This window comes from Oncorhynchus mykiss, chromosome 22 (assembly GCF_057628025.1).
Source record: "Oncorhynchus mykiss isolate SJ-2025 chromosome 22, ASM5762802v1, whole genome shotgun sequence".
In the NCBI taxonomy this organism is placed as follows: Eukaryota; Metazoa; Chordata; class Actinopteri; order Salmoniformes; family Salmonidae; genus Oncorhynchus; species Oncorhynchus mykiss.
This window is the reverse complement of record NC_143043.1, coordinates 20,245,079-20,260,876: the sequence shown is the minus strand read 5'-3', so window position 1 is coordinate 20,260,876 and position 15,798 is coordinate 20,245,079. Positions and strand designations below refer to the sequence as shown.

Sequence of the window (15,798 nt, the reverse complement as noted above, 5' to 3'; positions counted from 1 at the left end):
CTACAAGGTGTCGGTAACATTCCACAGTGATGTTGGTCCATGCTGACGCGATGGCATCACGCAGTTGCTGCAGATTGGACGGCGGTTCATTCATGATGCGAACAGCCTGTTCCATCTCATCCCAAAGATGCTCTATTCGGTTGAGGTCTGGGGACTGCGCAGGCCACACGTAAACTGAACTCTGTCATATTCATATTTTTTCACTCCTCAATTGTCCAGTGTTGGTGATTGTGTGCCCACTGGAACCACTTAGTTTTTAGTTGATAGGAGTGGAACCTGGTGTGGTCGTCTGATGCAATAGCCCATCCGTGACACGGATCAGCGAGTTGTGCATTCCTAGATGCCGTTCTGCACACCATTGTTATACATTATACATTATTTGTCTTTTTGTGGCCCGCCTGTTAGCTTACACAATTCTTGCCATTCTCCTTCGACATCTCTCATCAACAAGCTGTTGTCGCCCACAGGACTGCCGTTGACTATGTTTTTTTGTTTGTCACACCATTCAAATCAAATTATATTGGTCACAGACACCATGGTTAGCAGATGTTAATGCTAGTGTAGCGAAATGCTAGTGCTTCTAGTTCTGACAGTGCAGCAATATCTAACAAGTAATCTAACAATTCCACAACTACCTAATGCACACAAATCTAAGTGAAGGAATGGAGTAAGAAACATAAGATGCAAGATGGTATAGAATACAGTATATGAGATGAGTAGTGCAAGATATGTAAACATTATTAAAGTGACTTGTGATCCATTTATTAAAGTGGCCAATGATTTCGAGCCTGTATGTAGGCAGCAGCCCCTGTGTCAGTGATGGCTGTTTAACAGCCTGATGGCCTTGAGATAGAAGCTGTTTTTCAGTCTCCTGGTCCCAGCTTTGATGCACCTGTACTGACCTCGCCTTCTGGATGGTAGCGGGGTGAACAGGCCGTGGCTCAGGTGGTTGTTGTCCTTGATCTTTTTGGCCTTCCTGTGACATTGGGTGTTGTAGCTAATCCTGGAGGGCTGTTGTGCAGACCTCACCACCCTCTGGAGAGCCTTGCGGTTGTGGGCGGTGCAGTTGCCGTACCAGGCGGTGATACAGCCCAACAGGATGCTCTCAGTTGTGCATCTGTAGAAATTTGAGGGTTTTAGGTGACTACAAATTTCTTTAGCCTCCTGAGGTTGAAGAGGCGCAGTTGCGCCTCCTTCACCACACTGTCTGTGTGGGTTGACCATTTCAGTTTGTATGTGATGTGTACTCCGAGGAACTTAGCTTTCCACCTTCTCCACTGCTGTCCCTTCGATGTGGATAGGGTGGTGCTCCCTCTGCTGTTTCCTGAAGTCCACAATCATCTCCTTTTGTTGACATTGAGTGAGAAGTTGTTTTCCTGACACCACACTCCAAGTTCCCCCACCTCCTCCCTGTAGGCTGTCTCATCGTTGTTGGTAATCAAGCCCACTACTGTTGTGTCATCTGCTGATTAGATGACAAGGGAGTACAGGAGGGGGCTGAGCACACACCCTTGTGGGGCCTCAGTATTGAGGATCAGCGAAGTGGAGATGTTGTTTCCTACCTTCACCACCTGGGGGCGGCCCGTCAAAGTCCAGGACCCAATTGCAGAGGGCAGGGTTGAGACCCAGGGCCTCCAGCTTAATTCTGAGCTTGGAGGATACTATGGTGTTGAAGGCTGAGCTATAATCAATGAACAGCATTCTGATGTAGGTATTCCTCTTGTCCAGATGGGATAGGGCAGTGTGGTGGCGAATGCATCGTCTATGGACCTATTGGGGTGGTATGCAAATTGATGTGGGTCTAGGGTGACAGGAAAGGTGGAGGTGATATGATCCTTGACTAGTCTCTCAAAGCGCTTCATGATGACAGAAGTCAGTGCCACGGGGAGATAGTCATTCTCGGTAAGCCCTAGACACTTGTGCGTGAAAAGCCCAAGAGGGCGGCTGTTTCTGAGATACTGGATTCGGCGTGCCCTGCACCAACATAGTTTTGCCCATTTTAACGTTCAGTCAAACAGTAACTGGATGCCTGTTTGCCTGCTTTATGTAGCAAGCCACGGACAGACATGTCTGTAGGAGTGATCCATTTTCGTGTACTTAATAAACTGGCCCGTGGGTGTATACAAACAGCGTAACTGGTTATAAAGTGCAGAATTGTCTTTTAAACCTTGCTATAACCCTAACCAGCAAGCTGTTCCACTAATAGTTGATAGTTTGAGCATCTGTATATCATCTATAGGGGACTATGCAAATAAAGTATGGCTGTCTATGTGCTACAATGTGTCCCTAATCTCAAACCAGCCTAATCAGGTTTTTCTGGGCTTTCATGCTCTCTGCAACAGATACTTTCCACCAGCAGGCAGTGTATGGGCCTTTCCGTCCTCTATGCCTGTAAATGGATATAGAGGAAGAGCACAGCGATACTCTCCAGTGCCCCCAAACCTCTGAGGTCTCCTTGGTCCACAAAGATTTATTACACACTGCTTACATAAGTGTTACAAATGAGGCTCTCCCCGTATCTCCTCTGTTGCTTCAGATTCCAGAGTGCGTCCCAAATGGCACCCTATGTAGTGCACTACTTTTGGCCAAGGCCCTATGGGAATAGGGTGCCATTTGGAGAATAAAAAAGCTTTACTGATGTACCGTTATACACCTACAGTATGGAAAACACCTGGGTGTGCCCAATGAAACAAGCAGCTTTGTTGAAATTTACCAAGACCACCAATAGTAATAATTTATACTACAATTTGACCTTTCTTCATTTAAAAGTAAGCAGGTTTTAGGGTGCTGCCAGGGTGTGGTGTACTTTCCATGCAAAGCAGAAGTGTTTTTTGGTAGATATTGTTGTGCAATTTTTGTTGGTCAACCATCACGATCCTCTATCGCTTTGCCTCTTTCTCTCTCCCCAGCGTGAGTGGCCTGTCCCCGTTCATGGGGGACAACGACAACGAGACCCTGTCCAACGTGACCTCGGCCACCTGGGACTTTGAAGACGACGCCTTCGATGAGATCTCAGACCACGCCAAAGACTTCATCACCATGCTGCTGAAGAAAGATATGAAGTAAGCACGATGGTGCTGCTCTCTGAAACACAACATGATGAAAGACCGGAGGCATTCCAAATGGCACCCTATTCCCTACATAGTGCACTAATTTACCATATTTTAGGGTGCCATTTGGGATGAAGTCCCAGTCTTGACATGATTTGAGTGTAAATGTTGTAGAATGGCTTTGATCAGCCTGCCAGATGTCTGTTTTCATTTTTTGAGGTGTAAGATGTACGTAATTCTTCTTTCCCAAATGGCACCCTATTCCCTGGGTTGTAGACTACTTTTGACCAGGGCTCTGGTCAAACGTAGTGCACTATATAGGGTGCCATTTGAGACTCGACCCAAATCACTATCTGATGTGTTGGAATGCAGTGAGAATGAGGTCTTTACGCCTCTCGCTCAGTGCTCATGTGGTTCTCTGATCGTAGGGCCAGACTAACATGTGATCGCTGCTATGAACACCCATGGCTAAAACAAGACACTGGCAAAATGGAGGCCAAGAAGCTGTCCAAGGAAAGGATGAAGAAATACATCCTGAGAAGGAAATGGCAGGTAGGTGCAAGCAGAACAGATCGTGGGATTTGTCCCATAGGGCTCTGGTCAAAAGTAGTCAACTGCAGTATATAGGGAATAGGGTGTCATTCTGCTATAGGAGAGGCTACAGAAATTGTTGACTTGCCTCATCAGGCTGTCTCGATGAGCTTCCAAGTTGGTTAAGACAAGTGAATCTCACTAAGTCCCTGCAGTTCAACTCATTCTGAGTGCTCACACATGAGTAGACCGCTCATTTTACAACAAAGTCAACATGGAGGTCCATTAGTATTTCATGAGGTTGAAAAGGACAAACTGCAAGCATCATGTTGGAAAACTAGAGCACAAAACAGTAGACGGTGAAAGTGGAGCGATGTCTTTTTTTTTTGTCCTTTATAAATCCTGAAGGCAGCAATCTCAGGGATCAAGTTATCAAGCTTTGGTTGTAGTAGCAAGCATACTTTTAGGATCACAGGCTGGGTGTGTCCCAAATGGCATCCTTCGCCATATATAGGGCGCTACTATAGACCAGCTCAGTGCACTATAAAGGGAATAGGGTGCCATTTGGGACTCACACCTAGTCTATAAAAACTGGCCAACAAACAGGACATTTCAAATTGATACAAACGAGCCCATTTACTTATAAGATTGCGGTTCTAACATTTCTGGAGGATGTAATTATCTTCTAGCCCAAGGACTGTTTGTACTGCTCATACATGTAACGATTGCATCATTGATTTCATGGCAGAAAACGGGACATGCAGTGCGGGCCATAGGAAGACTGTCGTCCATGGCGATGTTGGCGGGCGTCAGTGCCAAGAAGGGCTCCCCTACCGAAGGTGGCATGGCAACAAAACATTTATTTATTTATTTTTTACTCATGAATGTTCTAAACCTTTCTGTTGTACGCCTGAGCAAGGGATGGCACTCAGCTAGGGGTGTTTGTTTTATTAATGCCACTGAAAATATTTGCCCTCATTTTTTGGAGCACTTTGGTTGGTACAGTAGGTGGTGCTACCAAGGGAGCTGCTGCTCCTATTCGAAGTCAAAGCAGCACTCTCTGCACCAGTTTAACTTGAGGCTAAAACAATGTCATTTTGTTTTGTCTCATATTTTGCAGAGGACAACCAGTTCCTTGAGTTCCTGGAGTCTGAGGAGAGAACCCAGGTCAAGCCCACCTTCAGCTCCATGATAAAGGATGTTGAAGTGGTAGAGGGGAGCGCAGCCAGATTTGACTGCAAGATTGAGGGTAATGTCTCACAAACTCCTCATTTACATATACATGCAACATGGCCTCCTAATTTACATATACATGCATCACAAGTGCTGTATCCATTCATCTGCCATGAAGTACATAAACCAAACAAAAGGAAGGCAAATATGGTTTTGAGGCAGCACACATAGTGTAAACTTTTCTCTCGATGGTTGTCCATAATTGTAATCTGTTCGATCCCATTCATATTTCTTAATACTACCTGCATCCTATGAATACCCATTGAGAAACACAGCCTGCATCCCGAAGTGGCACATGCTACAATATGCTGTTCATCCTATAAGAATGCTGCTCATTGACTACAGCTCAGCCTTCAACACCATAGTGTCCTCCAAGCTCCTCACTAAGCTCAGGGCCCTGGGTCTGAACCCCTCCCTGTGCAACTGGATCTGATACTTCCTGACTGGCCAACCCCAGGTGGTGAAGGTAGGTAACAACACCTCCGCCAGGCTGATCCTCAACACAGGGGACCCACAAGGGTGCATGCTCAGCCCCCCTCCTGTGTACTCCCTGTTCTCCAACGCAATCATCAAGATTGCTGACGACACAACAGTGGTAGTGAGGACGTGAGTGGTGGCAGGAAAATAACCTTTCCGTCAATATCAACAAAACGAGCTGATCACGGACTACAGGAGACAGCAGAGAGCACATCCCCAAACACGTCAACAGACTGCAGTGGAGAGGGTCAAAAGCTTAAAGTTCATGAAACCAGTTTTAACCATGGCAGTAGCAAATTGAGTTAGAAAACCATGATAAATCTGCAACAATCAACTATCATGTTGAAGACGAAGATGCCTAGTTTATGGCACAGTATCGTATTTTAAATCAATTCCAGCAAAAATGTCAAATGTAACATTTCACCCCAAATTCTCATTACTGAAAAGTGTCATGATTAAATTAGTGGTTCATTTTATATCATTTTTGTTCTTATAACTTATTTGAATAAAACACATTATGTTGCTGTAGTATGTCCATAAATTATAATAATTGTATACCTAGTTGAAGTTAAACTATAATATTAGTACATAAAAAGTGTCTGTGGACATGTTTCTCATTACATTACACTTTCAAGTTCCTATATATATTTTTTATAGTTTAATAGTTTTATTCACGTATGATGTATCATCTATTGAAGTAGTCCTTAGATGAGCACAAGTTAATATCTTCACTTATATGCCTTCAGAATGAGGATCTTATTCTGAAGGCATATTTCGGTAATGATAAGCTAATTCTAATGTATAGTCAATGGGGTGCGCTGGGCTGTAACTTTAATTTACTAGGACCACTGCTTACATATAGTATAGATTTTTTTATTGTTGTCAAACATCAATTATTTGATTAAGTAGAGGTTGTCAAGAAATATCGTTGTATAAACCCAATTTTGTTTCACTTACAGCCACAATCTGGAGTTTGTCTTTCAGCAAAGAACAACCCCACCCCTTAAAGGAGAATATCCCCCATTTTGACGTGTGTGTGATTTTAGTATTCAAGTTATTTGGATCAACAAATTAGTTACTGAATCTCTAACGGAGCTCAGTACAGTTTTTTTTTTATGGCAAACTATGCACACTCATTACCAAAACATACATTCTCATCTCAGAAATCTGCTTATCATTACTGTAATGCACCAATATTTTGTAAATGGTAAGAAAAATAACTAAGACAAAATTACTGAAGTATAAATCTAATAGTATGCTTTTATCCAAATGTGTACATAAAAATAACATGTCTACACAAGTCATTATGACAAACAAGATTCGGAAGGTTACGTGTTGCGGTAATGAGAAATTACAAAATGTATTTACTTTAAAAAAATTCAATGTTATGTTTAACTCAGGCCTTTTCATTAGGTGATCAATGTAAAAAAAATAATTAATGGATTTGTTTACCTTTTTCGACTTGGAAAACAGTTGTGGAAATTGTGGTAAAAAGCATAATATCAGGTCAACTAACTTTAACAATAATTCTGAAATGGCAATTGCACCGCCCGCAACCGCAGGGCTTTGCAGAGGGCAGTGCAGTCAGCCCAACGCATCATTGGGGGCACACTACCTGCCCTACAGGACATCTACAGCACCCGTCACGGTAGGCCAAGAAGATCATCAAGAACCTTGGGCAGCTGCAGCCTGGTGATCTCTGAGGTGAGCCCGAGCCATGGCCTGTTCACCCTGCTACCATCTAGAAGTTGGAAGCCGTACAAGTGCATCGAAGCTCGGGACCGGTAGACCGAAGCTGTTGATCAATCTCTGGGCCATCAGACAGTTAAATAGTAACCACTAGCCGGCTTCCACCCAGTACCCTGTCCTGAACCTTAGACAGTCACTAGCCAGCTACCATCCGCTAAACTGTACACGAACCAAAGTACTAAAGTTGGTCTGTATTTTGTGGTCCCCAGGCTACCCTGATCCAGAGGTGGTGTGGTACAAAGACGAACAGCCCATCAAGGAGACGCGCCACTACCAGATTGATTACGACGAGGAGGGCAACTGCAGCCTGGTGATCTCCGAGGTGAACGGCGACGACGATGCCAAATACACCGTCAAGGCTGTCAACAGTCTGGGCGAGGCCACGTGCACAGCCGAACTCCTGGTGGAGGTGATGGCGGAGGAGGAGGAGGAAGAAGAGGAATGAGTGGTACAACCAGTACAAAACAAACCCATATCCCCTGTTTTTAGCTTTTACTATCTTTTTTAATAGCTGTGTTGGTAATACACTCCCCTTCTCTGACACACTCTGAAATGGGGGGGAGAGGGAATGGGCTTCATTACCTTTTGCTATGATTATGCACTTTCCTACTTATCAGTTATAGTAGATATCAGATGTTGATATTTCTAACATTAACCGCATTCCAGCTGTTTGTGTGTGATCCATTTATTTGATTTGCTAAATTTACAGTATCTACAGTTATCTACGGTTTTCTCCCCTCAACCAAACAAACCCGAAGTCAGTGGCGTGTTTGTGGGTTGTTCCACCAATTCGGTGCCTTTTGAGAAGTGTAACTTGGTCAACATTTTTTTTTTTCTTTTTTTTTTTCACCCAATGTTAACTTTGTCATAGAGTGCACATGTTCAACTTAATAACAAACACATTTTCCTAAGTGTGTAAGTGCCAAGTAATGTAACACGGTTGACAATTTCATCTTATATCGGCCATGAATCCCCTAGTGACGGGGGGAATGGAAGTTTGTGTGCAAGCTTCACAAAAACATGTTTAATTGTTAAACCATTTCTAGCCTGTCTATCTATGCGTAACAGAGTTGATGTGTTATGGCTGACCCGCTCAGTTTTCCACCACAGGAGTAGAAACCAGCTCCCCTGCTTTTACACTATGATTTGATTGTTAGATGTTGAATGTTTCTTTTTGAAAATAATATTTTAAACATTTATAGTTTCACCATTATTTGAACGAGTTCAGTTCACGTAACAAGGTTGACCTTAAAATGAGGGACAGACATAAAGGAGTCACGAATCACATGACGTAAAGGATCATCTTCACAAATGGCTTTGTCAAAGCGGCAAAATAACTAAGGCTTTACAATGATGGTGAAATGTTGGGGTTAAGTGGGTTCAAATGTTCCTAGAAGTCAGAGGGTGCACATCATGGTACATGTCAAAATGCAGAATTTAGCCACTTTAGCAAGTTATTATTTATATTAAAAATCAGTGATTTGAATTGTCCATGTGGTCTGTTAAAGGGCACTTCATTTAATATAACACAAGGGTCAATTCAATATTGTTGACCAATTTCTACTTATATAAAAAGGCAATTTTGTGGAATGACCCTTGTTTTATCAGCATTATGGTATTTGCAATTACTTGGGCTTTTAGAATGTTTTTTAAATTATTTAAGCACAGTCTTGTTGTCATATTTGAGCATCAGTTTTGTGATCTTTCCTGCAAGCACGTGTCCACCATTATTACACATTTGCAATACTAAACAGACCAGTGAATTATCACACGCAGATTTTTTTATTTTGTATTCGATTGTGTGTAGATTATATTTCTTCAATTTTTATAAATGTATCAGTATGAGAGATTACATGTCATGAGAACACTACAAGTGTAGTTGCTCACGGTTACAAAATAAATTATCACAAAATCAAGCTGGTTGTATTTCGTGATTGGGATGAGTTTCCTATAGTGTTGGAAGCATGGGGGAATAACGATTGTTTTTGTCAGTTAAAAAAGAAGAACAAACAGTAAAAAAAAAATACCATGACTGGCATTGCTCAATTAATTGACTTTTTTCTATAACTTCCTTAACTGAAGAGGCTAATATGTACACCATAAATACTAGAACTGCACAACTATGAAACTTGGCTTCAGATACCCTCACCTCTGGGATAAAGCTATCCTCAAAACGATAAGCCAGTCATCCAAAACCATAATTGACGGCTCTACACTCAGGTGCTCCTGCCAAAGGACAACCTGTGACCCCTTCTGGTTCTAGACTGAGACCAACTTCCTTCACAGGGCCCAGGGTCACAAGGAACAAGCTCCATTATGTTGGCAATTGTGAGACTTGGCGCAACCACCACCAGGGACAAGTGAACATCAGCAACGACTTCCAAAAAAACCTCACCAGGAACACGTCCACGTCCCCTAACGCCCTCTTCCTCCAGCCCTGAGCACTCGCTGGAGGGGAACTGTTAGCCATTGCCGCCTCACTCTGACTTTGAGAACAATCTCTACCTTCTCCAGAGCATTAGTGTTCCTCGAGTATTATCAATGGGGAAACACTAACTGTATTCTCCTCACCTCCGTATGGTCATTTTCACGATTTCATGAATTAATAGAATGCAACTTTAGATCATTAGAACGCATTCCCCAAAAGCCACAATATACCCCTCCCTGAACGGATTTCTGCAAATATGTAAAATACCACGTGAGTCCTCTTTTACATTTGCGGTCGTCGCAGTTCGATTGATCAAACAACCCTGAAAAGGCAGGCTATCGCTCCCTCAGTTGCCTATGCACATCAACAACTAATGCTAGCCAGAGTGAGATGTGCTAAAATCTAAAGAAGGAATACTAAGATAAACCCTCTAAAACTTTTTCAGCTAGTTGACTGTCAACATTTTAGCTATTAAGAAATGCTAACTGTGGATAAGTCATTCAAGATTTCAGCATAGCTAGCTAGCAAAGCAATTCACATGTCTTGCTAGTCAACCAAGTGACACCTGCATCTCCAGCTGTAGCCACTGAAAAACAATGAGGGGAAAAAGTCACCCACTCCTCCAATGACATGACATCCTCCCAGCAGCTAACGTTAGACTACTGTTTTTAACTTGCTAAATAAATAGGTAGTGCCAGAAATAGACAAGCTAGCCCAGGGGTGTCAACCTCAATCAGCACATGGGCCGTATTGAAAATGTGGTGCACTCAAAATGCTACTGCTCAAATGATGCTGTAATAGGCCTACATGTTTCTCCTTTGTATGGTGTTTTGTTGCAGGTTTAGTTTTTAGGTTATTCATTGTCAAGCTTTAGAAATCGAAGCCACTGAAAGCAAGCCCCATTGAAGTTGAATTCACCATTGCAAAAACATTGAGCTGTAATTTTATAAAGTAGACTGTTGACTCATTTTATATTTGCTTGTTTGTCCAATTTGGTTCAAGGGCCTTGTTTGATACCTGTACTAGCCTATTATCTACATTATGACTGACTTGTGATCTTTGCCCATGCTAGTTTGATTGTATTGACATATATTTTTGTATTTATTTAACCTTTATTTAACTAGGCAAGTCAGTTTAAGAACAAATTCTTATTTACAATGACGGCCTACACCGGCCAAACCTGGACGACGCTGGTCCAATTGTGCCTGCACTGAGACTCCCAATCACGGCCGGTTGTGATACAGCTTTAGTTACAGTAGTCCATTTTAGTTCAAAATATTGAGTCATTGAAACTGGAACAGTGCATCCCAAATGGGTGGAGGCAGCAAACAATGTACCAGGCCAGCAGGGATTTACAACTTCATTGCAATATTTTTTTGGACTACCAAGAAATTGGTGAACTATATTAATCATGCATTGAACTACATCCACCCATTCCGCCAACAATGCCTTACTCTACGTCATGGAATTTTGAGTCACATAGGTTCTATTTTTAAATCCTCTTTTAAAAGTCAGTTTTGCAGCATGAACTAGGAATTTTATATTTTTTACTGCTGTTATGATTGTCTGTTTCATATCTGCAAAGTAGTTCCAACACTGTCGGTTCCACTTTAACAGAAAACACTACATGCTGCATGAACTGTGACAGCTCCTCAACAACAGGAAGCGACAACTCCGGTGGATCTGGCTTTCCCCGCAACCTCTCTTCTTCAAGCTCCTGATTCTCATCACAAGATACGACCTAAAGAAAAAGTCTTCCAGCAGAACCTCACTAATCTCACAACATGACTGGGAAGAGTCTCCTCCCTCTCACAGCTCAGTGAGAAATGTCAGCTAAATCAGCAACAGACAACCAAACAACCTCGTTGTCAGGCTGTGGCGGAACCACAACCTCCACTACTCTGGTAAAGAACATGTCAGCTAAAGGACCAAAATAATCACTGACAACTTCTGAATACAGTAGATCACTTGGGGGAACCAAATCCTTTCTCAAACCACCAAGATAATCTAGTTCCTCAGTGTCACTCAACCCAACAAAGAACGTCTCCCCTAAATAGACACAGGAATCAACCTCAGCCTGCAGAGGGTACACTATATCACATATCTCTGCCCAGGTCGTCTCTGCTCTTCCTCATTCGGGAGAACCATTTCCTCCAAGTCCCCACACAAAACATCCTCCTCCCTATCTGGTTTTCCATCAGCACTCTTCTGAACATGAGTTACTTCACAACCTATGTGTAGTTATATTAGTTAGCTACACTGCTACATGGCAGCAAAAAAAAGGTATTAAAGGCCCAGTGCAGTCAAACATGTTTTTCCTGTGATTTATATATATATATATTCCACACTATGCGTTTTGGAATAATATTGTGAAATTTTGAAAAGTATATTGCCCTTTTTAGTGTAAGAGCTGTTTGAAAAAGCTGCATGAAATTTCAGCCCTTTTTTAGTGGGATGGAATTTTGGCCTGCCTGATGACCAGGCAGTAAATTAGTTAAAAGATCCATAAGAAAGAGTTCCAAACCAAATTCTTGCTTGAGAAATTGCCTTTTGCTAAGAAGCTGTTTTTATTTATTTTTGACCATTTTCATTGAAAACAATCACATTAAGTTACCGAACCACACCGGTTTACAACCACATTTATCCCGGCCCATTTGTTACGAAACTCCCATTTGTTGCGAAACTGATTAAGACAACTTACCGGCACGCTGTTTGTTTTAAGTCAATAGGGGTCCTAGGTTTGCCTAATGGTTCTGTAACCTGAGCTAATGCGTGGAAGTATGAGAATGCGGACTGTGTTGCGTGCATGTGCCCCCAGGAGACAGCAACCTTATCTGGGTCCAGGGCCAGCTCCGTCGTGACCTCCATCATTGGTCGGCCAACCCAAGCTGAGTATTAGTTGTTGATAAGGAATACCAAACTAAAGAGGTTAATTAACATAACACCGACCACATCTACATGCACACAGTATTCTGGATAATATCTCGGTTAAGGTCTTATTCAGGACAAGCTGTTAACATGCATCTTTGATATCCCGCTCACGAGTAACCATGAATAAACAGAATATTCTTTATATGCCCAGGGACGGCGGAACAATTGATTTTACATGTACAAAAAAATATAGATCATTTTCGGCTACCTACATGAGATTCCTATTATGTATAAAAGAGTGAGAATATTTTATTTGTGAAATGGCAACCGAGCATTGATCGTGTCACCAGAATAAGATCCTCAATATTTATTGGAAAGCAGCATCAACCTCGTGTACTTTCACCACCCTGTGCAGTTCATAGTTTTGGAAAAAGTACTCAATTATCATACTTGAGTAAAACAGAAAATGAAAAGTGAAAGTTACCCACTAAAATACTGCTCCTTTAAAAGTCTAAAAGTATCTGGTTTTAAATGTACTTAAATAAGGTGGTAGAAAAAGTACTCAAATGTCATACTTGAGTAAAAGTAAATGCTGTACATCAAATTCCTTATTAAGTAAACCAGATGGCACGATTTTCATATCATTTTTTAATTACGGACAGACGGGCACACTCGAACACTCAGACATAATTTGCAAACACAGTTTTCGTGAGTCTGCAAGATCAGAGGCAGTAGGGATGACAAAGTGTTATATTGACAGGTGCCATAATTCTGTCCTGCTTTAGCATTCTAAACGTAATGAGTACTTTTAGGTGTCAGGGAAAATGTAAGGGGTAAAAAAATACATTATTTTCCTTAGGAATGTAGTGGAGTAAAAGTTGCCAATAATATAAATAGTAAAGTACAGACACTCCAAAAAAACGACTTAAGTAGTATTTAAGTATTTTTACTTAAGGACTTTACAACACTGGCAGTTCATGGCTCAATTCATCTGTAGCCTAATAAGCTGCATGCTTTCCTGAGACACAGTGGGAGAACTACACAACATATCATTGCATGACTACAATTTTACATTGATATGATGGTTGTAAAGACACCAGCCACCCTAGTCATAGACTGTTCTCTCTGCTACCGCACGGCAATCGGTACCGGAGCGCCAAGTCTAGGTCCAAGAGGCTTCTAAACAGCTTCGACTCCCAAGTCATAAGACTCCTGAACATCTAATCAAATGGCTACTCAGACTGGCCATCAAAGGTGAGCATTTGCCCACTGAAGTTGGTTACAACGCCGAACTGCAGTCAGGTCAAGGCCCTGGTGAGGAAGACGACCACGCAGATGAGCTTCCCTGAGACTGTTTCTGACAGTTGGTGCGAATCGGTTGTGCAAATGCATAGTTTCATCAGCTGTTTGAGTGGCTGGTCTCAGATCATCCCTTGGGTGAAGAAGTCGGGTTTGGAGGTCCTGGGTTGGCGTGGTTACACGTGGTCTGCGGTTGTGAGACCAGGTGGACGTACTGCCAAATTCTCTAAAACAACGTTGGACGTGGCTTATGGTAGAGAAATTAACATTAAATTATTTGACAGCTCTGGTGGACATTCCTGCAGTCAGCATGCCTATTGCATGCTCCCTCAACTTGAGACATCTGTGGCATTGTGTTGTGTGGCAACGCTGCACATTTTAGAGTGACCTTTCAATGATCATGCTGTTGAATCAGCTTCTTGATATGCCACACCGGTCAGGTGGATGGGTTATCTTCACAAAGGAGAAATGCTCAGTAACGGGGAACATTTCAGAGAAATAAGCTTTTTGTGCTTATGGAACATTTCTGGGATCTTTTATTTTAGCTTATGAAACATGGGACAAAGACTTCACATGTTGCGTTTTATATTTTTGTTCCATGTAGAATCCACGATCTAACTCCTTGATGTCTCTCAGCCTCAGAGACATTTTGAGTCTCCAGGTCCTGGGTGATCAGACTCACACTGCCCTCATAACCACTCCCCCTGTCACCTGGCCATTCTTATACAGGTAAAAACTCTGCCATCTTAAACCGCCTTATCGTCTTTGCAATAGCGCTGGTTTCAACGGAAGATATGACAGGACAGGGTGGCAACTTCAACAACATAAGCATTCACATAGTCTTCAGTAGTGATTTAAACTCATGAGTTTAAACTCGTCTGTTCAGAAAGAGAGAGGATTTCTGGTTTAACCCTTAGATAGCCGGGACCAGTTAAGCAGGGATTAGGACGGCTTCAGGAGACCTCAAATAACACATTTCTATGCATTATTAAATGAGTGGTTTGCATCTCGTAAGGCCCGTTGTCGCATGTACTGTACGTCACATGAACATTTTAGTCAAGGGAAATGTAGTATTCTTTCTAACAAATATATCTACATATATTTCAGGATGTTGAGTATCCCTGGAAATGATCAGAATTCATGCAAACATTAGTTTTGAATGCGCAAATATTGGGAATATAACCACAAAGTATTGTTTTATGTGCACTGCGCCATCACACAGCAACAAGTCAATTTGATCAATGTTGAAGCCCATACATTTCCGGAGTGACATTTATTTATTTTTCCTACCATATACAGTGCACTCGGAAAGTATTCAGACCCCTAGACTTTTTCCACATTTTGTTGCTTTACAGCCTTATTCTAAATAGGATTAAATAAAATGTTTTCCTCATCAATCTACACACAATACCCCATAATGTCGAATACTCCATCACTATTCAGACCCTTTGCCATGAGACTCGAAATTGAGCTCAGGTGCATCTTGTTTCCATTGATCATCCTTGCGATGTTTATGTAACTTGATTGGAGTCCACCTGTGGTAAATTCAATTTATTGGACATGATTTGGAAAGGCACACACCTGTTTATATAAGGTCCCACAGTTGGGAGTGCATGTCAGAGCAAAAACCAAGCAATGAGGTCGAAGGAATTGTCTGACGAGCTCCGAGGCAGGATTGTGTTGAGGCACAGATCTGGGGAAGGGTACCAAAACATTTCTGCAGCACTGAAGGTCCCCAAGAATACTGGCTTCCATCATTCTTAAATTAATGAAGTTTGGAACCACAAAGACTCTTCCTAGAGCTGGCCGCCCAGCCAAACTGAGCAATCGGCGGAGAAGGGCCTTGGTCAGGGAGAGGACCAAAGGACCCAATGTTCACTCTGACAGAGCTCAAATGTTCCTCTGTGGAGATGGGAGAACCTTCCAGAAGGACAACTATCTCTGCAGCACTCCACCAATCAGGCCTTCATGGTGGAGTGGCCAGACGGAAGCCACTCCTCAGTAAAAGGCACATGACAGACAGCTTGGAGTTTGCCAAAAGGCACCTAAAGCACTCTCAGACCATGAGAAATGAGATGCTCTGGTCTGATGAAACCAAGATTGAACTCTTTGGCCTGAGGATCACGTCTGAGGAAACCTGCACCATCGCTACAATGAAGC

General features: G+C 42.3%; 1 protein-coding gene across 1 annotated transcript in view; it reads left to right on the top strand.

Annotated features, from left to right (window-relative positions):
- Nucleotides 1-8,956, top strand: part of LOC110501531 (myosin light chain kinase, smooth muscle) — a 78,611-nt gene extending 69,655 nt beyond the window's left edge. Inside the window, exons 29-33 of the mRNA XM_021579175.3 lie at nucleotides 2,910-3,062; nucleotides 3,479-3,602; nucleotides 4,330-4,420; nucleotides 4,702-4,830; nucleotides 7,250-8,956. Coding sequence (XP_021434850.3) covers nucleotides 2,910-3,062; nucleotides 3,479-3,602; nucleotides 4,330-4,420; nucleotides 4,702-4,830; nucleotides 7,250-7,485 — 733 coding nt within the window. The 3' untranslated portion in view covers nucleotides 7,486-8,956. The remainder of the gene's footprint in view (nucleotides 1-2,909; nucleotides 3,063-3,478; nucleotides 3,603-4,329; nucleotides 4,421-4,701; nucleotides 4,831-7,249) is intronic.
- The last annotated feature ends 6,842 nt before the right edge of the window (nucleotides 8,957-15,798 follow it).